The sequence below is a fragment of the Phodopus roborovskii genome, unplaced genomic scaffold (genome assembly GCF_943737965.1).
Source record: "Phodopus roborovskii unplaced genomic scaffold, PHOROB, whole genome shotgun sequence".
Lineage (NCBI taxonomy): Eukaryota > Metazoa > Chordata > Mammalia > Rodentia > Cricetidae > Phodopus > Phodopus roborovskii.
The window spans coordinates 31,008,537-31,035,177 of record NW_026126418.1 but is presented as its reverse complement, the minus strand read 5'-3'; the positions used below and the strand labels follow the sequence as shown (position 1 = coordinate 31,035,177).

The window sequence follows — 26,641 nt, the reverse complement described above, 5'->3', positions numbered from 1 at the left end:
AACACTGAGCTCTTGACACTGGAAAGGGCAAGCTAACAAAGGAATGCTTTCCATGCACAGCCTGCTCACAGAGCACAATCACAGGCCAGCTTAGCAAGGACGTCTAACAATTGTTCTGAACAAGAAACCTCATGATTCTTTTTTCATGGATAACAAATCCTTTCTTCACAAACCTTCCTAAGAATGGTGGAAAATGAGCACTTTCACAACCCTCCAAAGTATTTGGCCAGGGGCTTAAATTTAGATACTTGCAAATCTGATTCAGTTTGCAAAACAACAAAAAAGTTCCATTTACTGCTCTTATTCTATGGCTTTGCTTTTGCTGCTTGACTCCCTTCTCTGAGGCAGAGAAAACTCAGAATGTCGCCAAGAAGCCACGCTCCAGCACTGAAGTATACTGAATGTATTGAATGTACAATGAACAGTGCTCTTTCCAATGAAACTGCTGATAGGTTTTCACAGATCAGCACACAGAATAAATTTCTCCACCAATCTCAACATCAGCTCAGCAACATTCCCTTCACACAGTATAATGTTAATGTAAATAGTGAACAGGTAAAACAGTATCAGTTAAATATTACATACACCGTTAAAAAGGAGCCTCAAGTAATTCATATTATGATCATATTATGATTCCTCTTGACTTCATTACTGTTCCACTCAGCATATTTCAATTATGATTAGGATTAAGAATTCCTAACTATTAGAACTAGGAATTCCATATCATATTCCAAACATATTTTGGAATATACCTTTAAATATAAAAATAACACAATTGCCTGAAAACAATCGATGGTGGCAATTGTTCTATAAACTATAATTCTTATAAACCTATACTTTCTATCTTCATTTCCCAGGCTTTCTTACAATGAAACATATTTATTAGTGGTGCCAATCATAATACAGAATTCCATCAGGAGTATCACCAAAATACAATTCCTTTATAACTGTTATGTTATATCATAAAGAAAACTTAAAATGAAAACAGTATGGAGGAGAGAATAAAATGACTTATATGAAATATATATGGATTACCAATGGCCATTCAAGTGTGTCCATCCAGATCCACTTTTGGCCAGTTCTGTTTACTCTGTACTCCAAAAGGTTGATATCTCTACACTTGTGCTCTGGATCCTCATTGGATTTGGTTAACTGAAGACACGATCATGAAATAGGAGGACAGTGCCTTTTCATAAGGAAATAAAGCTGGGAGTGTGGCACCTGTGGAGACATCATTATTGTAAGGGCTATTATTAATATATTAAATTTTGAGTGGCTCTAGAATACTGCATATGCCATTCAATTTGTGTATTCTGTAAATGGCTTCCATTTCATTATAGATTATATATGTTCAACAGGTATAAGAAATAAGCCTCTATTTTCTTTGAAGATGTTTAGCGGGCAAATACAATGAACAGAGGCAGCCTTTTTTATCTAGAGACCCCACTGTGTTCTTAACATAACCTCACCATCGTCAACAGAGGAACTGGCTCCTCTCTAGAATGAACACTTCTCCAAGTACTAAATTTAATACTCAGACTTCACACATTTTCCTGAGTCTTCTTACGCTGAAAGGGAAGCGCCCTCTTGTGGGCTTCCTAGAAGTTGTTTCAGAACTGCAGACCTAATCACAATAAATGTTTACAAGTTTCCAAATAACCAAAATGTTATTTCAACTTAAATCAGGGTTAACTTTGCCAAGACCTTAGGTCAATAACTACAATAAGTTGCATATGTGGGAGGAGGGAGTTGAGAAAGGGTCTCACTTCAGCCCAGGCTGCCTTGGAACTCATATAGCGCAGGCTGGCCTCAAGCTCCTGCCAATTGCCTGCCTCAGCCTCTCAGCTGCTGGGATGCACTACCATATCCAGCACATTTATGTATTGGAGTAAGATCCTTCTAAAGTCACACCACAATATCTAATCCTTAACCTTCAGGAGTTAGGGTGGGTAATGAAGTTTGAGACTCCAGTCTACCAAATGGACTTTAAAAAAAAAAGCATGTAGTTGGTGTGGAAGTTAGAATAATTCTCCCAATTTTATGATATAAAACAGTGTCTCACAAAAAAAAAATGGGAGAAGGGCTTTTCACAAAACCAAAAGAAGTTATACAGAGTCTAAAATACAGTAGGGTTGATGAATGGATTCATCCGTAAGTCCAGATGCCTCATAAACAGAAGTTGGAGCTGGGTTCCAGATCAGTGGTAATGTAAGGTGAAGCCTGGTTTGATCCTCGCTCCATAAAAGAGCTATTATATAGCAAATAAATACACACACACACACACACACACACACACACTTTCTCACAACAGCGAATGAAGCCCACCCACTAAACAGTGTGGTCTCTTAATTTGGAGATATGTAGTTCAGCAGTATGACTACAACTTGTCTGGATTTTCAAAAAAACATGGACCTTGCCTAAAAAGCCCAGGCCCTAAGTTTGATTCCTGGCACTATCCAATATAATAACTGTTTCTTGTTGTGTAAAAGATGTCACCTGAAAATACACGGTAGGGATGAGGGAGATGGCCCAAAGTACCTAAGTTCTGATATCTAGCACCCACATAAAAATCCAAGCACAGTGTCATGTGTCTGCACCCCCAGAGTGGTAGAGGCAGGATCCTGGGGCTCAATGGTCAACCTGTCTAGCCAAACTTGCCTATGAGGAAACCACTTTAGGACATCTCTCTCTTAGATTATCTAATATTAACACACTTAAGATGCATTAATTTTCCTTCCTCATTTGATAGTGGGGGGAAAAACTTATAAGATTAGAAAATGCTAGATGTTATCTGCTGAAATCTTACGATGTTTAATTAAAAATTATTTCAAAAGATGTAGGGAAATTTTCAAATGCTCCTGTCCTGATTAGGATTAAGTCACACAGCATTAAGAGGGTGTGTGGTCACACCTCAAAAGAAACAAGGGCTGGGGATTGAGTACTGCTTTCTCCACCAAGCCCTCGGGAAGCTGGAACTTTGTGTGTGCCTGTGTGGACAGTGGGAGGGAGGGAGGGAAGGGTGGAGACAAGGGAGACCAGCAGAGCAAGAGCTCAGAGCTCCCTTGTCTGGACAGACCTTGGAAGGCAGTAGGAGAGTTAGGCAGGCAGGGCAGGGCAGGGCAGGGGGGCGGGGCAGGGGGGACGGGGTGGGGCAGGGCAGGGCAGGGCAGGGCAGGGCAGGGCAGGGCAGGGCAGGGCAGGGCAGGGCAGGGCAGGGCAGGGCAGGGCAGGGCGCTTAGAGCACCACCTTCCATTTATCTATCTGCCTGGAAAACAAGACACAGGGCTCCAAAGAGCCAGTCTCCCACAGCAGCACTGTCTCCTTTCCTTGTCCATTTGACATCATTTATGTTATGATTTCAATTGGAATTCAATTGAAATAATAAAATGACAAGACTAGAGGATCTGGTTTTTGTTAGGAAATATAACTTTAAAATCTAGGGTTAACTTTTAATCGCCACAATGAAGAGATTTGAAACAAGTATGCATTTCTTTTTTAAAGGTTCACTTCTCCTTTTTGTTTTGTTTTGCTGTTGTTGTTTGGGGGTTTTGTTTGTTTGTTTGTTTGTTTGTGTTTTAGACACAGAGTTTCTTCATGTAGCCCTGGCTGTCCTGGAACTTGCTCTGTAGATCAGGCTGGCCTGGAACTCAGAGATCCACCTGCCTCTGCCTTCTGAGTGCTGGGATTAAAGGTTCTCTTCTGAGGCTATATAGGCCACACACACCATGATTATCTCTGGAACCTTGAGGAATTAACAAATGCCATCAAACCTCCAAAACATCACCACAACACAGAGAAGTAGCAAAGGCAACTTCATCAAGTTTCACTATTAAATGAAATTTTATAGCAATACACGAAATGTCCTGTAAGTGCCCGCATCCTTGCTTTTTAACATGGTCTTCTGTGGTGTGTGCTGGCCTCAATCTCAGCATGCAGCTGAGCAAGACTTTCAACTCCAGACTTCACTGTTGCTGTGACCCAAGTGCTGGGATTACAGATGTGCATCCCCACACCTGACAAGTGGGTTTACTTCTTTAGTCACCACAGCTTAACATATTCTAGCACATTGTGAAAAACCATTATGTGAGCTTTGTGCCCCACCCTACTGCTTATTGTTTTCTTCTGAGCATCACTGAAAACACTCAGGGAGCTGGGCACAGTGGTGCAGCTGTGAATGCAGCACTCAGGAGGCAGGAGCAGAAGGGTTATAAATTCTGGTCCAGCCTGGACTATGTAGAAGTTAAGGCTTAATATGGTTTATAGAGTGATACTTTACCAAAGTAAAAACCCTTCACAGGCCACACAACTGCAAGAACATACGTGTACCTTCCCTTCACTGAAAATAAGATAACTGGTCAACAACAAAAAAGAAACATTCTGAACTATGATGTATTGCTAACTCAGTTAAAATTACGAAATGACAAAAACATGAATTTTAAAGCCTGAATACAAAGATAGAAGTGCACTGGTTTAGGCCAATAAGACAGGTCTGCTGGTAAAGATGCCAGCCACTGAGCCTTATGACCTGAGTTCAATCCCCAGAAACTACATGGTGGAATGACATAAAGAATTCCTGCTAGACAATTCCTGACCTCCATGTGTGCACCATGGTGTGTGTGTGTGTGTGTGTACACACACATATACATTAAAAAGGAAAAAGCATTCCCATGTTTTACGAACTGCTTGGTTCACTTGGCAAGCACTTCTTGAGCACAACACTGTGTAAAGAACTGTGCCCAGTTTTAACACAGTATGGACTAGAGAAGGAAGCTCATCTAGGGAATCTGTGCTAGAAAAGGCAGGACAATGGCAAGATACAGAACTACTATGAATGAGACAGTGGTAGCATGCACCTTTAATCCCAGCACTCAGGAAGTGAAAGCAGGGTCTACAAACCGAGTTCCAGGACAGCCAAAGCTACACAGAGAAGTCCCATCTCAACAAAACCAAACCAAAAAACCAGTATTCAACCACATGCCATAGGTTCACAGGGAAACGGATAAAATACTCAGAAGATAAAGAAGCTACTTTTGATGGTGCAGAGAATGGAAAGAATGCTGTCTAACCTGAAAGGAAGGGGAGAGCCATAGATAGGAATAGAGAAATGATATGTGACACTAGGGAGATGGGCTCAGTTTAAATGCTGCCTTCCATGCACAAGGACCTGAGTTTGCATGCCCATTAGTCACATAGACGGTGGCACTGTAACATTCGTCTGTAACCCAGGGTGGTGTGGGATGAGGCTAATGCCTAGAGCTCACTGGCAAGTCAGTCTAGCTGAATCAACAAGCTTCAAATTCAGTGAGATGCTATTTCAAAACATACAGTGAAAAGTTTTTGAGGACGATATCTAAGGTTGACCTCTGGCTTCCACGTGTACACACAAATACATGTACACACACCCACATGAGCACACACACAGACAGGGGGAGGGAAAAAAGAAGGGAGGAGAGAGAGAACAGAGAACACAAGAACACACAGATGTGACAGCCTTGGGAGAGGTAGCAAATGGCTGGGCATCAGAGGTAGGAAAGAACAGACGAATGGACACTAAGCTGAGGATGGAACACACCTCCCAAATGTTTATAGGAAATCCAGAGTAGGAGTGTCCAGGAAGACAATGCGGGAGAGCTAGGACTCATCTACACTGCTCCCGCTGAAGGCCGTGGACTTCCAAGACAGATAGGAGGGGCAGCTCTTAGGGAACACCATGTACACCTGCAGCAAGGAAAGAAAAGAGCCGCAGCAGACCACAACAAAAAGGCCACTGCAGAGATGAAACAAAGCATAGGGATGGACAGGGGAACGGAGAAGAGGCCGCCAGGTACTGGCCATTGACAAAGCAGTTGAGCTGAACAACAGCAGAATGTAACGAGAGCTTGTGGAAGATGCTCTCCTTGACCAAACTTTAATCAGGCTCCTCTAGGCCAGCGGTTCCCTACCTTTGGGAATCCACTGACCCTTTCAGAGAGTTCATCTAAGACCACTGGAAAACAGATATTTACTTTACAATTAGTAACAGAAGAATTTCAGTTGTGAAGTAGCAATGAAAATAATTTTGTGGTTGGGGTCACCACAACATTAGGAACTATATTAAGGGGTCAAAGCATTAGGAAGGTTGAGGACCACTGCTCTAGGTCCTCAGACAAGCCTTCTCCTTAGCCATCATTCTTGCCAGATCAGCACAGCCCAGACTTGGCAAGAAGCAAGCCTACCATCCCTGCTGGCTAATTCCCTCCACCTGTGGTATCTAATCACTCTTGTTATCTACTTAAATTCCCATTTGATGTCTAGTCACCTGGCAACTCTCAACAAGAACCCTCAACCACAGGGAACCACTGAGCTGGCTTGGAATAGCCACCTTGAGAGGCATGCATCATAGTTTTTTTCAGGTTTGAGTTCTGGCTTCTAGGGAACAGTGTGGCTTCCAGTTCCTGAGAAATGGATGCCCTCCCTCAAGCAGTGAAGTGTTCAGGCCACTTTGTGTTTCTCTGTATGTTCCCTCTGAAGTCAAGGAAAACAGGGAAGCTTGACAGGACAACTGATCTTAGTTAGATATTAACTTTATGTACCCTGTAAGGTTTGCAAACATCATTGTATCCTGGCAACTGCTATTATATTGTTTCTGATAAAGGAATAAAAAGTCTGACTGCTCTCAATAAAACTGTCACTGCCTCAGTTGTGCTGTGGCCTCCTCCATCCGGTCTGATTTAATTCCTTGCAGTCATATAGGTGGGTGTTGGTCCGGGAAGTGTGGGTGCTTATACCCTGTTATGTGAGGTCAGCAAGGATTTCTCCCCCTATCCTTGATGTCTCCTCTTCCCATCATCACCCTCCCACTCCCACCATACACCTGTTTCTTGGTTATATGCTGTTATAATATACGATAGAAAACCTCTTTCTTCACTACTATAATGGTACTGACACTTAGCATGTGATGGGAGATGTAATATGTAAATATGTTTCTCTTATTGGTTAATGAATAAAGTACTGTTGGCCAACAGAAAAGCAAGATAGGTGGGACTAGGAGACAAAGAGGATTTGGGAAGTAGTAGAGAGGATTCAACATGCAGGACTTGAGAGAACAGAGGATCCTCTCTCCAGTAAGAAAGACCACGTGGAAACACTGATTAATAGAAATGGGTTAATATTTAAGACAGAGCTAGCCAATAAGAAATGCTAGTAACAGGCCAACAATATTGTATCTAGTACAGTGTCTCTGAGGGTTATTTGGGGCTGGGCGCAGATCTGGGACCAGGCGGGCAGAAAACTGCTCATAACAAGCACGATCATCTTAAATATCTTTATGTTTTATTAAGTCTCAGAATTCTTACTTTAACCGCCCTTTTCACTGGGAGTGAAATACACCCATAAACACCCCATACACTTAATTGTAAAACACTGCCTAGTGCACTGTCCTGGGGAAAGATGGGAGATGAGGAAAGAATACGCAGGCATGCAGAAAGCTACAGTGGGTTGTGCAGGCTGCTCTGTTCAACAGCAGTGCAGAAACAGACGTCACTCAAAACTCCTTCCACAGTCTGAGGAGCCCCTCATCCTTCCGGAACCTCTGCTTAGAAAAAGCCTGATCCAGGGGTTCACCACAGTAAAGGATTAAAGAGCTGGGGCTTATTAAAATGAGACTTTTTAAAATAAAGAATTAAGCATGAAGGTTAGCAGAAAAAGAATCACTCGGGACAGAAAAAAGCACACCCAAGAGCATGGGTGTGGACTTCTCAGGGGAGTTATGAATAAGTGTCTTAGCAATATCCATACATACAATTTTGGTGGTTCTCAAGTTCTATCTCAAAGGATTTTTTTCTTTTTCTCTTTTATGATAAATAAGATTATAGGGTGACTCCAGTGATACTTTGGATGGGGTTATAAGCTGATAAGCGAAGGGCCAAAAGGGTTGCACAAGAAGATTTCCATGTTGCCTTTATCTGTTAATAGGGTTTCTGGGAAAGGAGGACTTTAAGAATGTTAATATTCTTACTCTTCTCACTCAAAAATATTTCTGTGTAGTAATATTTATGATTCATTAAAGCTTGGCTGAGGATTCAGAAAGAAAAGTCAGCCACAAGCCATAGAAGCCAGGTACACAACTTTAATCTCAGCAACCAGAAGCTGGGTGGTAGCACACACCTTTTTTTTTATATATATAATATTTTTTATTTAAATTTGAAACAAGCTTGTTTTACGTGTAAATCCCAGTTCCCTCATCCTCCCCTCCTCCTGTCCCCCTCCTAACCCTATCCCATCCCCTTTCTATTCCCCAGGGAGGGTGAGGCCTTCCATGGGTTATCTTCAAAGTCTGTCATATCATTTGGAGCAGGGCCTAGGCCCTCCCTCATGTGTCTAGATTGAGAGGGTATCCCTCTATGTGGAATGGGCTCCCAAAGTCCATTTGTATACTAGGGATAAATACTGATCCACTACCAGAGGCCCCATAGACTCCCCAGTCTTCCCAACCATCACCCACGTTCAGGGGGTCTGTGTTGGTCCTATGCTGGTTTCCCAGCTATCAGACGGGGGTCCATGAGCTCCCCCTTGTTCAGATCAGCTGTTTCTATGGGTCTCTCCAGCATGGTCTTGACCCCTTTGCTCATCACTCTTCCCTTTCTGCAACTGGATTCCAGGAGTTTGGCTCAGTGTTAAGCAGTGGGTGTCTGCTTCTACTTCCATCAACTACTAGATGAAGGCTCTAGGAGGGCATATAAGGTAGTCGGTGGTACACACGATTAATCCTAGGACTCAAGATTAAGAGGTAGACAGAGCTTTGTGAGTCCAAGGCCACCCAGATCTATAATATAAAATTATAGCTCACACCTTTAATCCCAGCACTAGAGGGTATAAAAGACAAGAGCAAAGAGTCAGTATAAAGCATTCATTCTCCAGCCACACTGAAGCATTTGTTCTCCAGCCACACTGAGGAGAGGCAGCAGTTTGAGACTTGGTGAAGAGCTCATGTATGGATCAGCCCTTTCAGCCTGAGCTAGAGGTGAGAGCTAGTGGCTTGGCTGATTTGCTTTCCTGATCTTCAGCTTGAACCCTAATATCTGTCTCTGGGTCTTTTATTATTCGTGTTACATTTCTATATAAAATGTACAGAGTCTTTTTGTTTTTGCTTTCTGAAATAGGGTTTCTCTGTAAAACAGTTCTGGCTGTCCTGGAACTTGATCTATAGACCAGGCTGTCCCGGAACTCTTTGACATCCCTTAGACACCCACCTGCCTCTGTCTCTCAAGTGCTGGCATCATTTTGGGTTTTCAAAACAGGGTTCTCTGTGTAGCCCTGGCTGCCCTGGAACTCACTATGTAGAACTCAGATATGCATATGTTCCTGCATTTGCCTCCTGAGTGTTGGCATTAAAGGCACCCAGCTAGGAAGTGTCTTTACGCCAGGGCTTTAACAAATGTTGTTAGCTGTGTTAAGTTCTAGACCCTCAGCAAACAAAAGACTACAACTATGTCCCCATAATTCTCACTGTCTACCAACCTCATCTTTCAACTATGTTCAGTTTCTTTGTACTCCTAAAACAGTAATGGGAGAATGTTGATTATTTATGATCATTACAAGAGTCCAAAGCATAATCATAATAAAGGGAAACAATTCAGGGGAGAGAAAGAAAGTAATGATACCAAGTCTAGAAAAATGAATTTCCCCACAAACTAACTGTTTTCTATCTTCCTGCACCGTATCTTCTGAGTCACCTCAAATCTTCCTGAATAAACAAGAGGTACTAATAAATAACAGAAACAAAAGCACTTAATCCACATGAAATAAAAATGTTTAAACGCGTATAGTAAAAGTAATTTGAAAACTAACAGGCCTGTAGCCTGCATATTTACTATGACAAAAGACTGTACTGTTTTTACTTTCAGAGCCCTGAAAAAGTGAGTCAGCCATTTTGATAATGTATGTTCTGTACTGTGGAGGAAAACATGAACAAACAAGTTAATGTATGTGCAAATCCTTTGTCCTGTGGAAGTGAAAATGAACACCAGTTTAATGAAATAGACATCTCTAATTTAGAAACAGATCCTGGCTGAGGGCAACACTGTAGTTGCCTGTCTGTCCTCAGCTGCTGCGTCCTTTCTCTGCTGCTGAGACTAAACACCCACCTGGACCTCTCTCTCTCTCTCTCTGCTCTACTCTGCCCCACAGCTCCTGACACTTGGCATATTATATGCATTTTTTTCTCTGATTTCCCTACTGTACATATGGACTCTTTAAAGGCAGAAGCTAATACTTATCTGGCTCATATTAGGCACCCAATAAATATTCATCAAATAGATAATAAATAAATAAAAAACCAGAAACACATCTGAAGCCCCAGAGTTACTCAAAAGCACAGTCACGTGTTGACTTCCTTTCAGTGGTACCACCTATCCCTTCCTCCAACCTTGCATGCTCTGTGGTTTCTTAGTATGGTCTAGTATCTTACACCACCTTCCATAAAATCTTTTTTAGTAATGCCTCACCCTCTAAATAAAATAAAATGACTTCCTTTTCTCTTACAGTGCAATTCCTCCATCAAATACCTGCCCTGTATCCTGTCTTGCCTCTTCAAGATCCTCAGACTATACATTAAAATTTCAGGCTCTATGCAGAATTAACATGGTACTCTTCACAGGCAGCATGCAAACACCACACCTCAGCTTTACTGTCATGACATGAAGTTTCTTTGTCACACAGTTCTGCAGGGGAAATACTCAGTCAAGAATAACCCTTAGACATTTACAGCATTCACCATCTAACCAAGTCACTGCAATCCTGTCACCTCTATCAAAGTAATTTCATAGCCATATGGAGCCTGGGACAAGATGCACATCAAGGGTGCAAACAGAAGGCACATTTAGTAGAGGCTGAGGGTGCATGCTAAGTCAGAACGGAACACCAGGAAGGAGTGATGCTGCTTACAGAGCCTAGAGGACCCATTTAGTGTGTGGTCATGAAATCTATTCTAGTAATGATCTTTCTTGGACTACGTCTTGGTTCTCTTGCCTTACTTCAAGAATACAATTTAAACGTGAAAGGCGAAGTCATGAAAGAGAAAGGAACAACTTTCAGATCAGCTGGATGAAGAACAATGAGGTGGCTGTGGGCCACACCATGCACTTGCCCTGACTCACCATCCCCTCTCCACAAATCATGACTGACAGCTTACCTCTCAACAAATGCACACTTTTCTCCATTTAAAACAACCGCTCATAACACAAAGAGGCATGAATATGAAATTGTCTTAGAGGTTCTTGGATACAAAGCCATTCTTCTAATGCTACTGCAGTATGCTTGACAGCAGAAGAGATAGTCATTTCTGTAATCCCATCCTTGAGAAATGAAGGCTGGACACCTGGGAATTGACTACACAGTCTGAGATGGGCCTGAGCTACACAAGACTGATGGCGGAAAGGGTGTGAATTTTCATTTCATCTCGGCATATGTTTTTTAAACTCAGATGGTCTTTTACTAATTAGAACTTAACTGAAATCTACATCACATCCTGTAACATTCATCCTTTGAAAGTGTCACTGAGGTGGGTTTTTAGGGTTGTCATGAAGTACTTCCTTTTATAACCAAAAATCCAAGGAGGAATATAAATTATAACTTTGTCAGGCATAATCTATTTAACATGATTTTCAGCGTTAAATATGGTCACTCTGTCCTAATACTTTCTTCCTGTCTTTCATTTAAGAGTAAGATTAGGTCAGTGAGATGGCTCAGCAGGTAAGGTCCTTTGCTACCATGACTGAGGACCAGAGTTTGGTCCCAAAACCACACAGTAGAAGGTGAGAACGATTCTCACAAGTTGTCCTCTGACCTCCACGTGAAAGTGGAAAGCACACACAAATAAAGGATGTAAGATTTACATCAGCCAGAAGGCGGTGTACCACTCCTCTAATCCCAGCACTCAGGAGGCAGAGACAGATGGATTTCTTTGAGTTTGAGGCCAGTCCACGTTTACAGAAGCTTCCAGGACAGCCAAGGTTACACAGAGGAACCCTATGGAGGGTGGAGGGAGGGAAGGCAAGGAAGGCAGGAAGGCAGAAAGGCAGGAAGGAAGATTTATATCAATCAATAAAAATCAAAGATCTGGATGTGGTGGCTCATGCCTGTAATCCCAGTACTTAGAATGAATGAAGCAATCACAGCTTACAGAAGCCATTTTCTAAGCAGGAATAAGTTATGCTTTTACACAAAAAGTTTACTGACTTTGTGTCATTTACATATTTCAAAGATAAATGTTGTCCCTTATTATGAGATTAAGGAAGCATCCCTTAGCCACATCGAGGAAAACCACTTAGAGAGACTGAGAGAAATTATACCAGCTGAGCCCCAGCAAGGTCCTCTTTGGTTCAGTTGTCTCAAGATAACAGCAAAGTGCAATCCCCATGTCACACCAACCTGGTTAAAAAAGAACAACTTATTTTGTTTATGCCATCTCTTTGGAACCATTACTACAACCTAGAAGGTATGCTCAAAGAGTATTTTCTACCATTTTTTTCTTATATTTGTTTTAAATTAGACTAAAATACAGAAGTAGCTTTCAGAGATTAAATTAAAAGGCAAATAATTCATCATTCCCCCCCCCCACATCCCAAGACAGGGTTTCAGCAAGTAATTCAAGCTAGCCTCAAACTCCTGATGATCCTCCTGCCTCAGACTCCCATGTCCTGTGATTATAAAAGCACACCACCACTCCTAGCCACTTTCTCCTTTTCTACACGAATAAGACGCCCACGGTCTGTAAAGAGATGCAGTCAGAAGTGGAAGTGCACCTCTGGTGCCCTAAGTTTCCCTGCATAGAACAGCAGAGAAAAATCAGTCTATGTGGGAAGAATGATGTTAAAACAGAAAATGTTAACAAAAATGGATGTGAAAAAGTTAAAAATTCTTTTAACTACAAACATTAACTTTTTGTAACTGTACATGTCCCCAACTTCTACCTCCAACAATTAGGCTTTTAATAGAATAGTGACCTGAAGGGGCAGATGTGTGTCATCAATAGTCCTTTACATGTAGCACACAGATGTAAACATCAGAGTTTGTAACAACTGTGACTCTTTTCCCTTTTTTACATGATACTAGATTAAAAGACAACTTTTAAAACTGAAATATTTTGTTTTGTTTTTGAGACAGGGTTTCTCTGTGTATCCCTGGCTGTCCTGGAACTCACTGTGTAGATCAGGTTGGCCTCAAACTCACAAAGATCTGCCTGCCTCTGCTTCCCAAGTGCTGGGATTAAAGGCATGCGCCACCACGCCAGGAAAAACATTAAGATTTTGACATCAGTTTAAAAAAAAAAAAAGACTGGGGGCTGGAGAGATGGCTCAGTGACTAAGAGCACTGACTGCTCTTCCAGAGGACGCAGGTCAATTCCCAGCATTCACATGGTGGCTCATAACTGTAATTCCAGTTCCAGGGGACCCAACACTCATGGCAAAACACCAATGTATGTAAAAAATAGCATAAATTTAAATAAAGAATGAGGAGAAATTTTAATTAGGGCAGTGGTTTTGATGACAGATGAAAATCTAAAACACTGAGAAAGGCAGATGGGTTCTGACCATCAGGCTAGGCTGCCTTCTCATATTTTTTAGAATTAGTAAAGATTTTAAAAATGTCAGCAGAGAGGCTGGAGATGGCTCAGTAGTTAAGTATACTTAATATTCTTGTAGAGATCCAGTTCTAGCACCCACATGGTAGCTCACAACATCTGTAACTCCAGTTCAAAGGGATAAAATGTCCTCTTCTGATAACCACAGGCAACAGGCACACGTGTGTGTGTACACACACACACACACACACACACACACACACACACACACACCCCATTCCCACTTTACTGCTCTGAAGTACTTCTATAGAAGTGCCTATAAGCAGGTGTGTCAGGACAGTGACAAATCCTATATAAACTAAGACAATGAACTCTTTCTGTGGCCAAGGGGCTGAGAAAAAAATGGTGTTTTAGTAATTTCTCTGTTACTGTGACAAAGCACCATGACTGACTAGAAAAAGTGTTTAATTTGGGGCTCCAGTGACAACTTCCTCCAATAAGGCCACTCCTCCTAATTCTTCCCAAAACAGTTCCACCAATGAGGAGCCAATCAGTCAAATATCTGAGCCTATGGGAGCCATTCTCATTCAAACCACCACATTCCATATCCTGTCCCCCACAGGCTTGTACCCATATCATAAGGCAAAATATACTCAATACAACTTCAGAAGTCCTCACAGCTTTCACAGCTCCACACTTCTTAAAAGTCCAAAGTATCTTAGGATGCAAAAGGCTCTCTCTTAACTGCATCCCCCTGTAAAATCAAAAAGCAAATTACACAGCTCTGACATACAGTGGCACATTCCAAAAGAGAATCAGGCCATCAGGAGAAAATACTGAGCCAAAGTAAGACCAAAAACTGTAACTCCGTGGCTGATGTCTTGAGGACTTAGATGGCTCTGCCCTTCTAGCTTTAGTGACAACACTTCTTTCTCTTGGGCTGGTTCCACACCCTGTTGGAAGCTCTCCTCAGCAGACATACCAGGGCTCCAACCCAATCCAGGCTCCTTTCACTGCTTCAGGAAATGGCCTCTCCAGGCTCCAAGCAGGGACTCTCCTGCCACACACCGGGCCTCAGCAGCACTCCCAACTCAAATCAGCAGCTTTTCTCTGTTGTCCATTTTCAAAAGCAGAAACTCCTCAGGCCTTTCCTTTGTACAAAGGTCACCCCTCCCTTTATTCCATTTCAGATCTGGCCTTTCTTTAATCTTGTCATCTCTTCTAGCAGAGTTTTGGTTTCTGTAAATTTCATGGTGTATTCCATTTCAGATCTGGCCTTTCTTTAATCTTGTCATCTCTTCTAGCAGAGTTTTGGTTTCTGTAAATTTCATGGTGCTATTTTTCTCCCCAAACTACATTTTGTATTTCTTTTTGCCCAGCTTGCTCTTTTACATTGTAAACTTTCACAATAGTGATTACTAATAACCATGTGACAGAGTCCATATTAGGCTGTCTTGAAATCTCCACCAAGGAAATTAATCTGATACTTTTCAATTTAGCTTCAGGCAGTCTCTCAGGATAAGAATATCTCTAGCCCAGCTGCTAATATCGTTCTCCTCTGAAACATCCTGAGCTGGGCTGTGAGCACTAATGTCTTCCCAGCCCATTAAGACCCACTTACAGTGTTCACTTACTTCCCTCCAAAAGTCTCAAAGTCTTCACATTCCTCCAAAAGAGAACTGGATCAGGCATGTCACAGCAATAGCCCATTCCCTGGTACCAACTTGGTTTAGTGACTTTTCTATTGCTGTGATAAGACCCATGAACAAGGAAATTTATAAAAGAAAGCCATGTGCCTGGCAGTAGGGGCACACAACTTTAACCCTAACACTTGGGAGGCAGAGACAGGTGTCCGGGCCCATTATTGCTCCTTCAAGGTTAAATCCACAGAGTATTTGGCCTAAGGTGTGGCTGTTGTATGTCTTACTGTTACTTGATGTTTTGGGTATTGAGAAGGTAATTACATCTGTTTGTTCTTTGTATCTTGGAGAGAAAGTCATTTGCCTTCCCCCCTTTTGATCTGGGTTCTGTAAGAGCTTTGAGTAATAAACTTGGAGCTGATCCTGGTATTCACTGGGTGCCCCCTCTGGACCTTATCTCGTCTCTAGTCTAATTCTTTCCTCAACCCACACTCCTCCTTCCAAGCACGGACCAGACCAGATCCCTGAGTTTGAGGACTGCCTGGTCTACATAGTGAGTTCCAGGACAACCAGAGCTACACAGAGAAACTGTCTCGAAGAAAGTATTTAATTTAGACGTTTTGGAGGATTAGGGTTCATGTCTTAGTTAGGGTTTCTACTGCTGTGAAAAGACACCATGACCACAGCAACTCTTACAAAGAAAACATTTAATTGGGGTGGAGCTTACACTTTCAGAGGTTCAGTCCATTATCATCATGGCAGGGAGGATGGAGGCATGCAGGCAGACATGGTACTGTAGTGTCTGTGTGAACTATATCTTGCAGGCAACAGGAAGTCAACTAAGACATTGGGCGGTATCCTGAGCATAGGAAACCCTAAAGCCTGCCGCCACAGTGACACACTTCCTCCAACAAGGCCATACCCAGTCCAACAAAGCCACACTTCCTAATAGTGCCACTCCCTGTGAGATTATGGGGCCAATTACATTCAAACTACCACAGTCCATGATGACAGAGCAAAGGCATGGTAGCAGGAACAGCTGACAGTTACATATTGATGCATAACTACAAGACAGAGAGAACTCACTGGAAACTGCACAAGTCTTTTGAAATCTCAAATTCCACCCCTAGTCATACCATGCCACCTACAAGGCCACACTTTCTAATTCTTTTCAAATGGTTCCACCATCTTGGGATCAGGTATTCAGCTATATAAGAGCCTTTGGCGGCATTCTCCTCCAAACCACCACAACTGATAAGAAAGTGCAGTAGAGACCTACGGTTATAACATGGCAACTAAGGATAGTGGGGGTGAGACAGCACCAACACCAACTACCAAGACAGACAAGCATTATTCAAGGTTCAGTCACGCAGGGATTGCACTGAACACCCAACCTCATCACTGGCCTGGTAGAAACCACAGCCCCTTAAGCTATAGCTGATGAGATCCTTGCCAAAGGATGACCTAGTAGGATGGAAATTCACCAGTTCTGCCAACTAGGGCTCTCCAGGTGTGGCCTGTCACAACATCCTGTCAGGCACGGCAGCAAAAAGGCCAAAACTAGATGATCTCAGACTTTCCTACTAACCTAGTAATTATTAATGAACAAGTGCTCCCCTATCTGTAGATTCCAGCAAAATGTCCAAGGTGTACATGAGTGACTAAAGAGCCATGGTGTGTGAACTTCAAGTAGGTACTAGAGTCCTAAAAAGACAATCAGTACCACAGAAGGCCCCACGCACCCTGCACATTGCAATGAGATTTGTAGGCCAAATGTGCAAAACCAGTGAGATGAACCTATCTGGAAAATGTCTGGCTAATTTTTGAGACAAGGATTTTAATATTGTGTCAAACTGGAGATGTGACTCAGTAGAATGTTCGCCTGCCATGTACGAGGTCTTGGGTTCAATCCCAAGAACAAAACAATAACTGGCCTGGCAGTGTTGGCTCACACCTTTATTTTTAGCACTTGAGAGGCAGAGGCAGGTTGATCTTTGTTAAGTTCCAGGACAGCCAAGGCTACACAGAGGGACCCTGATCAAAAACAAACCAACAAACAAAAAGCTAACTTTGTATCAGTAAGATAGCTAGCTGCTCAACAGATGGATGCACTTGCTGCCAAGCCTTCTGATAATGTAATCCCCAGGTCTCACAGGTTGAGAGAACTGACTCCCAAAAGATGTTCTCTGACCTCTGCACAGGTACCCTAGCATGCTCCTTTCTCCTTCCTCTCCCATAAGTAAGTAAATGTAATTTTAAAATAAAAAAATAAAATATATCAGGGTTGACAGTGAGCCATGGATTCATTTGAAAGGTGGAGAAAAACTGGTTCACATCTCTGAATTTTCAATGATGACAATTTTCAATGTATATTCAAGTTTTCAAAAGTGAAAATGAAAAAACCGTTAGGGCTGGAAACACAAGGTAAAGTGCCTGCCCCAAAAGTATAGAGACCTGAGTTCAATCTCCAGCCTCCAGGGGAAAAAAATCAAGACTAGAAGCCAGTTCCTATATCCTATGTCTAGAGGCATGGGGAGGAGGGCCCCCCAAGACTTTCTGGCTGGCCAGTCTAGCCTGCACAGCACCCGGAGTGACAGTGAGATTGCCTCCAAAACTAAGAGAGGAAGTTGGGCAAAGTGGCAAAGTGCTTGTTGGGGAAGCATAAGGATCTGAGTTTGGATCCCCTGCACCCATGTAAAAGTGGGTGTAGCAGCACACACCTAGGGGGACAGGAGGATCTTTGGGGTTTGTCAGTCAACCACTCTAACTGAAACAATGAGCTCCAGGTTCAGTGACAGACTCTGCTGTTTTGGGATACTTGATCATACTGTAAACTCTGTCTCAAGGAAGATGCCCTCTGCCCCGTGTGCATGAACAGTAGATTGTACACAAACACATATACTATACAAACACATATACCATACACACACACACACTCATGAATGTGCGCTGAGAGATAACTTAGCAGGTAAAGATTTTGTTAAGTAAAATCAATCTTGAGTCAAAAGGCATAGCCAGCAACTAGTTGACAGGAAGCAGCCAGAGAGAGTTAGAGGGAGTACGGGAAACAGATAGAGAAACACACAGAAGTAGTGAGGAGAGACTTCGAGTTTGGTGGTCCTTTTTTGTTTGGCATGGCAGAAGGGAAGCTCTTTCTGAGATGCCAGCTAAGGAGGAAGGTCAGCTGGTTGCTCTGAGCTAGCAGGTTTACCCCACCCCACCCCCAGCATCTGACTCCTGAGTCTTTATTGGTAAACTCCTAAAATTGATATTTATATTAAAAACAATACTCTGCCTCAAAATGTAAGTTGGAAAGTGAAAAAGGAAGACGCCCTCTGACTGCCCTGTGTGCATGAACAGTAGATTGCACACAAACACATATATTATACATATATACCATACACACACATATACTACACACACATACACACACACTCACACTCAGTAGGGAGAGATAACTTAGCAGGTAAAGATCTTGCCTCACAGGATGCTTATCCTGAGTTCAGATCCTGAAAACCTATGTTGACAAATGGAAGCAGGTGGATCCCTAGAGCTACTGACAAGCTTGGCAAAGTTCCACTCAGTGAGAGACCCTGCTTGAACAAAAGGTTAAAAGGAACCTAAGGGACTACACCGGAGTTTTAAATGCATAATGGTACAAACACATAATCATGAAGCATGGTTCCCAAGGAATTATACCTATTGTTGACCTCTGGCCTCTACATGAACATATACACACACATGAATGTACTCAGGCTCACACACATGCACACACATGTGCACACATACTACACGCTGACAAACAGGTGCACATATACACACTGAAACACTAAGAGCTTCTAAAATTAGCTAAATTAACTTCTAGTAATTACCAATAAAAATACTATATCTATGAAAAGTGTAAATGAAAATTTAAGACATAAGTTGAATAACTAGACCGTACTCTTTTGTGGCTGGTGTAAACCAACAACATCAAGGCAGACAGCCAGCCAGCAGTGTATTCTGGGAAGCCACAGGTACAAACTGTTGAGCTCTCACCGATGACTGACAGGACATTGACTTAACCTCCTTTCCTATCCCTACATCTGTAGTGACATATTGTTTATGGTCTAATAAACCTTGCCTGGAGGTCAGAATGCAAAGCTAGTCACAGCCATAGAGGTCAGGCACCTTTAATCCCAGCAGCCGCACTAGTAGCCATAGAAGCCGAGCAGTGGTAGTGCACGCCTTTAATACCAACACTAGAGAGGTATATAAGTCAGGAGCAGGGTCTCAGAGCCCAAACATTCAGTCTTGGGCAATTAGTTTCCAGCCACGTTGAGGACAGGGTCTTCCCAGCCTTGGTAGAGGTTAGAGATCTCTGGTGGCTTGGCTGCTTTGCTTCACTAATCTTCAGCTTGAACCCAGTATCTGTCTCTGGGTTTTTATTAATCATACTACACACATCCTTATCACCATCTCACAGAATTTTACCATTGATCCTGTCAATTGGTCATCAAGAGTAAATGTACTTGTAGTCTTAGCCTACTGGAGACTAAGGCAGGAGGACTGAGGAGTTCAAGGCCCTGTCTCAAAAACAAAACAAAAACAGAATTAAGGAAAGAAAAACAGGCTAGGGTGTAGCATGATGTAGGCCATGAGCACCTCCTCTTCCTACTCCCAAAAGACTGAATGAAAAGACAAGAAGTGCTTCTAAACACTGTAAATGGCAGTAAACTCTAAAATAAAACCCATTTCGTCTAACTTTGGGGTACTTCTCTTCACATATGCAAGACATTTTTGTGAATTGGGCAAAGATGATCCAATCTCCTAGAATTTTCCTGTAATTTAATAGCTCTCAAACGTGTGTGTGAGGCTAAGAGAATTATAATGAGTGTCCCTGTAAAAAGCCCCTGCCCTCCAGACTTTGAGAAAAGCATCTACATTTAACAGATATACAGAGGATACACAAGTGTAGTCTGCCACCAACACAGTTAAAAACAGCTGTTTCGGCAACACAAAGAAGAAAGAGGGAGGAGGAAAGAGGGGGAAAAAAAAGTGGGTGTGGTGGCTCATTCCTATAATCCTGACACCTTGGCTAGAGTCAAGTCTCTCCCTCTCCCTCTCCCCTCCTCCCTCTCACCCTTATTTCTTTCTGTTCAGAGGTATGCTTTACAATATACCCACATTCACAATGTAACAAAGTGAATTTCTGTAAACTGAATTCTATTTTTCCCACCTATACATTAGAATACAGAAACAAGAAATTCACAGCGGGGGTTTTCACACAGGTAGAATAAGAATACCACACCCTTCTTTTCCATATTTCCACCTAGGTTAAGGCTCCCAATTTAGGAATCCTTGGAGTGTTGTTTTCCAGTTTAACTGCTTTATTTATTGGGACTGTCAATGATCTAAAAAGTACTAGATGAGTACAACTTACTTTTGAACTCCTTAAAAATGCAGAATATCTCACTAGGAACCAGGGCAGATTAATTGAATCAGACACAATTTTGAAAAGATCTTCCTTTGGAAATCTTACTGCTATGTATTAGCTGCAACAGTTGTTAATCTGCTACCACCATTGATTCATATATATATATATATATATATATATATATATATATATATATCAGCTGTATATCATTTGTAATCTTTGATCTTTGTACAAAAAAGCCCCATTGCCGCTAAATAATACAGATTAAATACAAGGTAGTGCAAAACAACAATTGGATTTTATTTTTCAGTGAAAGAAGAAACAGAAGTAACTGACTCCAGCAGCTGGATTCACTTGGAAGTATTTACAACAAAAAGCATTTATGGTATGTGACAACATAACATGCCCGATCAGATGACATAATTAAAACTTAACTGGAAACTACATATGCTGGATAACTTATGAGATATGTTCTCATGGCTATCGGTAATACATCATTGTACTTTACTATTTTGAAAAACTATTATTTGCAAATCTAAGTTTGATATACTAAATTCTATTGAAATGATGTACCAAAGTCTGTTTTTGTAAAAGGAAACAATGTACCTTATCAGTGTTTGTTCCCAACACACTGTCATTGCAAACCGCCTTAGCCACTGAAACAATAGTGTTACAGTAACTACATCTACAAAAAAACATTTCCCAACCAATATTCAAAATTACAATTCTGATCAGTTACCTTCCAGTAACCAACTTTCTTGTGTCCTCTTTCATCAGGGCACACACTTTCAATCTTAACCAATATCAAATTAAGTTCACATATTATTCTCCTTGCCAATGAATGCCTTGTACCGAGTCCCCCTCCACCCCCAAAATGCCCAACAATCCAGTAGGAAGCAACACATGGACAGGGCAATTCTAGAGATGCCAGGGATGCTCTCATATCTTGATCAAAATAAATAAACTTTCCAGGATCTTTATTTACCGACTTGGGAAAAAATTGGTTTGCAAACAACTAGCCAACTTCCCTCTCAAGTTGGCACGTCTGGGGGCCACCGTGCCTTTACCACGACCCTAGGACTGGCCCGAGAGCTCACGCCCATCGGCCCTGCTTGAGAGGAGACAATGGGAGCGGCGCGCGGGGCCGCGCTCCGGGAGCCCCGACTCAGCGGCCGGCCCGCCCCGCGCCCCCCGGTCCCGCACGCGACTCCGGGGCGCAGCCCACCCGCGGCGGGGAGCCGGGGACCGCACTCACCGAACAGGGTCAGGGCCATGGTGGAGCCGCGCCGCCCGGCGCTCCTCGCTCCCGCGGCGGCCGGCACACGGCACCTCGGCGGGGCGGCGGCCCGGGGGGCGTGGCGCCGAGGCCGCGGGGGGCCGCGGCGAGGAAAAGTTACGCGCGCGTTAGCGAGGGGCGCGCCCGGCCCGCGGCAGCCCGGCAACCCGCCGCGCGCCCGCACCTGTCGCCGCCATGGGCCCGCGGGGCGCGCGCGGGCGGTCCTGAGGCGCGGCGGGCCGGGCGGAGCGACGGCGGCCGGCGCTCACTGCGCACCCCGCGACCTCGCGGACGCCATCTTGCCAGAGCTCGCCGCTCTCCCGCGGGCCCCTCGGGCGGCCCGGCGAGCGTTACCATGGCAACGGGCGCGCGCGCGGCCCGCGAGGGCGCGCCCCATCCGCTTCGCGTGGAGTGAGGCTGCGCCCCCCCCCCCCGGAGGCGGAGGCGGCGGCCCCGAGGCGAGGCGACTGCGGTTCCTGAAATCCCAGGCTTTTTCTTGAATGGGATGGGAGCCCCGAGGAAGATGCTCTGGCTCGCGGGCAAGCGGGGTCGCCTGAGGACCGGGTTCGTCTAAGGATAGGGGCTCCTGCCGGCGCCCTCGGGGTTAACGGGCGAGCGATCCCTGCCTGTGGATGGTGCCAGCCTTCCCTTGGGATGGAGAAGCCACTTGCTTTTCCGATCAGTATACCCGGAAATGGGTAATTGAAAAGCATCAGGAATTACCTAAAATAATTGTTAGAAGGCAGGTGCTTCAGTCCACTTTCTCCTTTTTACATTATACCTTGTGGATGTTGTCTGGGAAAATCAACATTCCTTACAGCCTGGCACGTCTCTGCCACAAAAGATTATTCCCCTGAGCTTTTGGTATTTTATCTGATAATCACAGGCAATGTCTCTCGCTCTGATGTTTTCTTCTTGCCTTGTCTTCTTCTTAACTAGCGAGAGGCCTTGAGATTTTTTTTTTTTTTTTGGAAAGGCTCAACTGTGATGTTTTTGTCATTTTCACTTTATTTCTCTCGTTGCTACCTTTGTTCCGTGTAAGATAGTCCTCCCCTGTAGTTTCTCTGTTTAGGGTTTGATACTGTTTGGGTGCGTAATCATGTTCGTTTTCTCTCAGGTCCTCATTTTCTTCCGCATACACATCTCAGGTTCTCTAGTGTCATTTTTCCTCTTTTCTCTAATTTTCGACCAGTTATTGTGAAATTATATAAATGGCTTCTATTTAATATATCCCAAGGATCAAATCTTTCTAGAATGGTAATTACTACCTCATATAGAGCTACAGCTAATCTATCATCATTATTTCACAGCATACTCAAGCATCAGAGGGGGGGGGGAGGTTGGAAGGAGGAGCCAAGCCTTTTGTTTCAAGTCACTTAACTCAAAAAGAATGAAATATTAAAATAATTCGGCATGAGTGGGCAAATGTCTAAAAGTCTGATGTTATATAAAATAAAATCCCATCAGCCACCGTTATAAAGTATGTCTTCAAATCTCTAGCCTTTAAAATCTTTATTGAGAATAAACTCGATTTGATTTTATGCACCACCCCCCCCCGTTTTCCCAAGGGAAAAAAAAAATCACACACAGATCATCAAGATAAATGGAAACTCCAGAAGGCTTTGTGGGAAACGTTTTAGAATCATGTTAGGATCTCTGCAACCAGATGAATCAGTATCTGGAGAGCCCATTGTCTAACCAGTGATCTCCCATTTTTCCAGCCACCTACCTAATTTCTTTGAGGCTCTAGTGGAAATATCCTTCCTCCTAGAAAAGTGTTTATGCATTTAAGCACACCAATTTTTTTTTTTTTTTGCTCAACTTCAGAATTTTTTAAGCTCAGAAGTGTTTTGCCTTTTATAATCTTAAAAAAAAAAAAAAAAAAAAAAAACTTTCACCAAAGTTTGAACAGATTTAAAGAAGACAGAAAAAATTGAAGGCCTGGTGGTTTATGGAGACTACACCTTGCCCAGAGTCTGTATTCACACACACCTTATTCAGAACTGAATGTGCATGGAGGCTAAGAACAGAAAAATGCCTTTTCTTTTGGTGCAGTTTAATGAGATGTACCAGAGCATTAAGGTTTGGGGTGTTACAGTTCAGTTTGTTGGGACTTTCCTCTGCCCCTTGAGTTACCCTGAGTACTCAGTACCCTCTGCTCAGATTTATCCATTGTATAGCCAGGACTTGATTACTGGACCAACGTGTCCCTTTTTACTAACAGCAACTAAACAGGGCTGAGTCCTAGTCATAGTATTAGACTCAGTTTAGACTTTAGTAGAAAGCTTCCCATTGCCTTCTGCTTGTCCATTCAAGCCCTTGGTAAGCTCACACTCAACATAGACAACTGTCTGTAAGAAACTGAAACAACACAGGCTGAGCATTGCCATCTTGCTTCTCAAAACACCTAACTTTGTGATGTTTTCCCAGTGGCTTCTGATGTTTTGATGTTAACAAAAATGTTAACAATTCAAGTGTCCTGTCTTGTAAGTAGTATTGTAGCTTTTAGTATTACCCTAGCCATTGAGAAATAGAGCGTGCGTCTTTGCTCACTTAACTGGAAACAAAGCATAGCCTTCTACTAAGATTCAATGTGAGGAAGGGCGTTAACTACCCAGAAGTGATTATTATGGGTGGTGACTTTGGTCATTTATAAACGAGACAAAGAAAGAATTGACTTTGAAAACACACATGGTTTCATTCAAAACTTTAATTTTATGCTTAACAGGGCCAAATTTGTTTGTTCTGTTACTAGTTAGTTGTTATATTTTAAACAAACATTTTACTCTTTCTAGTCCTTATCTCCCTCCTCATAAAATGGAAGAATGAAATGATGGGAGCAGATTGATTCTAGCACCTTTCTTAGGTGTATCTGCTACTCTGCTATCTTTACATCTTCAAGTGGATTATGAGTAAACTGGGAGATGCTTGAGTCTTTAATATATTTAAGGTACTGTTTAAAGTTGGCAGATGTTCAACAGAACTAAGAAGCCACATTTCTTAGGTTACTGACACTCTTCTTTCATTCATAATGGCTTATACTAACCATGTTACATTATTGCATAAAGGAATCATTTTGGGTTCAACAGCATTAAAATAAAATATGTGGAAAATCTATTTTCTCATTTTTATCTAAATTTTGTTGACTAAACAGAACTTAAACAATCTTTTAAAATATATATTTAACACCATGAACAAATGAGTTATCACAGTGTTTTAGGTTTCCTTCTCTCCCGCTCACTTAGCTTCATTCCCATTGGTAAACATTGATTTGTTCCTCCGTTTTTGAATGAAGCAGAAATTAATGAGGCAGCTTCTGTCTCACAATAACAAGTTAAAATTATAGCACTTTATCATGTCAACACAGCTTTAAACACTGGAATACCAGCGGTATTAGCACAGTTCCCAAAATAGTGCAGAAGTTTGCTGTTGAAGGGAAAAAAAATGACAGTTTGTTTCTGCTAATTTGATAGAAATGTTATTTGTTCCTCAGCACAGCAGTTACAAGGGTGGAAGTTCTGTATTTAAGTTTTACAAGTTTTAACAGTGTCTGATGGTGTGTGTGTGTGTGTGTGTGTGTGTGTGAGAGAGAGAGAGAGAGAGAGAGAGAGAGAGAGAGAGAGAGAGAGAGCTCTGTCCTGTGCTTATGTTATGGGTTGACAACTTCTTTTTCATTGTGTGAATTAGTTTAAAGTGGTTTGAGTTTGCTGTTAATAATGTTTTCCTTAAACTCTGAATGAAGATGAGGTTGTTCCTTCCTTTTATCTCAGATATTCTGAATATACACTTTACCTGATATTTGTGGCATTTCCTGGCTTAAAAGTAGCATTTTGAAAGGGCAAAGCTTTATACATACAAAAGTAACTAAGATAGACTTACCTTTAATATAAGGACCTAGTTCAGAAAACTAGAGAGGACAATGCATCACAAACTATAAACTTGGGCATTACACTTAAATAATTTAAATTAATGTTCAGAAGAATTGATTGTATTCTACTGACCACCAGAGGGTGCCTAAATTATATCCACTGGAGTAATATCGTGCCTAAGAAATGGCATGAAAATCAATCTGAGAAAAATACTTAAGAAACTGTAAGACTCAAAGGCGAGGTTTTCTACACAATGCCTTACTCACATCAGTATTATGCTCAAGGCCATTTGGCTTCCAATGGTATATTACTAAGGATATCCTAAGGCCATCCAAATTAAATAAATTAACCAGCATTTGGGCAGCCCTGTGTTTAGGAACTGGGGAGCAAGAAGGGAAATTCAATTCAAAATCAGAATGGCCCAGGATAGTAAGTTTCTTGTTAGTTACTCAGTAAGAAGAGATCTCAGTTAAGTAGGGGCTAGAGTCATGGGGACTGTTTTAAAATCTAGGTCAGAATGCTCTAAAAGCCACAGGTCCTTAAAAAAAATAATTGTAATTGGTTTGGTTTTGTTTTCTTGTTTGAGACAGGGTTTCTCTGCATAGCCCTGGCTGCCCTGGAACTCACAGGGATCCACTGCCTTTGCCTCTTTGTGCTTTGCTACCACTGCTACCACTGGTTGGAGGAAGAGGAACAAAACGGTGGAAAATCCATTTTTAATTTGGTTTTGAATAAATGTTTTTAAAAGAATACTTATTTTCTGGTAAGTAGTATAGCAGATTTCCTGGGACTTTTATATAGACTCACAATCCAGTACATTTTCAAATTCATGTTGGATAAAAGCACAATGATTATAGCCTCTTAAGCCAGCATTGCTA

At 42.4% G+C, this 26,641-nt stretch overlaps 1 protein-coding gene across 1 annotated transcript in view; it reads right to left on the bottom strand.

Moving 5' to 3' along the window:
• Positions 1–22,106, bottom strand: part of Chn1 (chimerin 1) — a 144,626-nt gene extending 122,520 nt beyond the window's left edge. Inside the window, 2 exon segments of the mRNA XM_051184459.1 lie at positions 21,874–22,048; positions 22,050–22,106. Coding sequence (XP_051040416.1) covers positions 21,874–22,048; positions 22,050–22,091 — 217 coding nt within the window. The 5' untranslated portion in view covers positions 22,092–22,106.
• Positions 22,107–26,641: the final 4,535 nt, after the last annotated feature.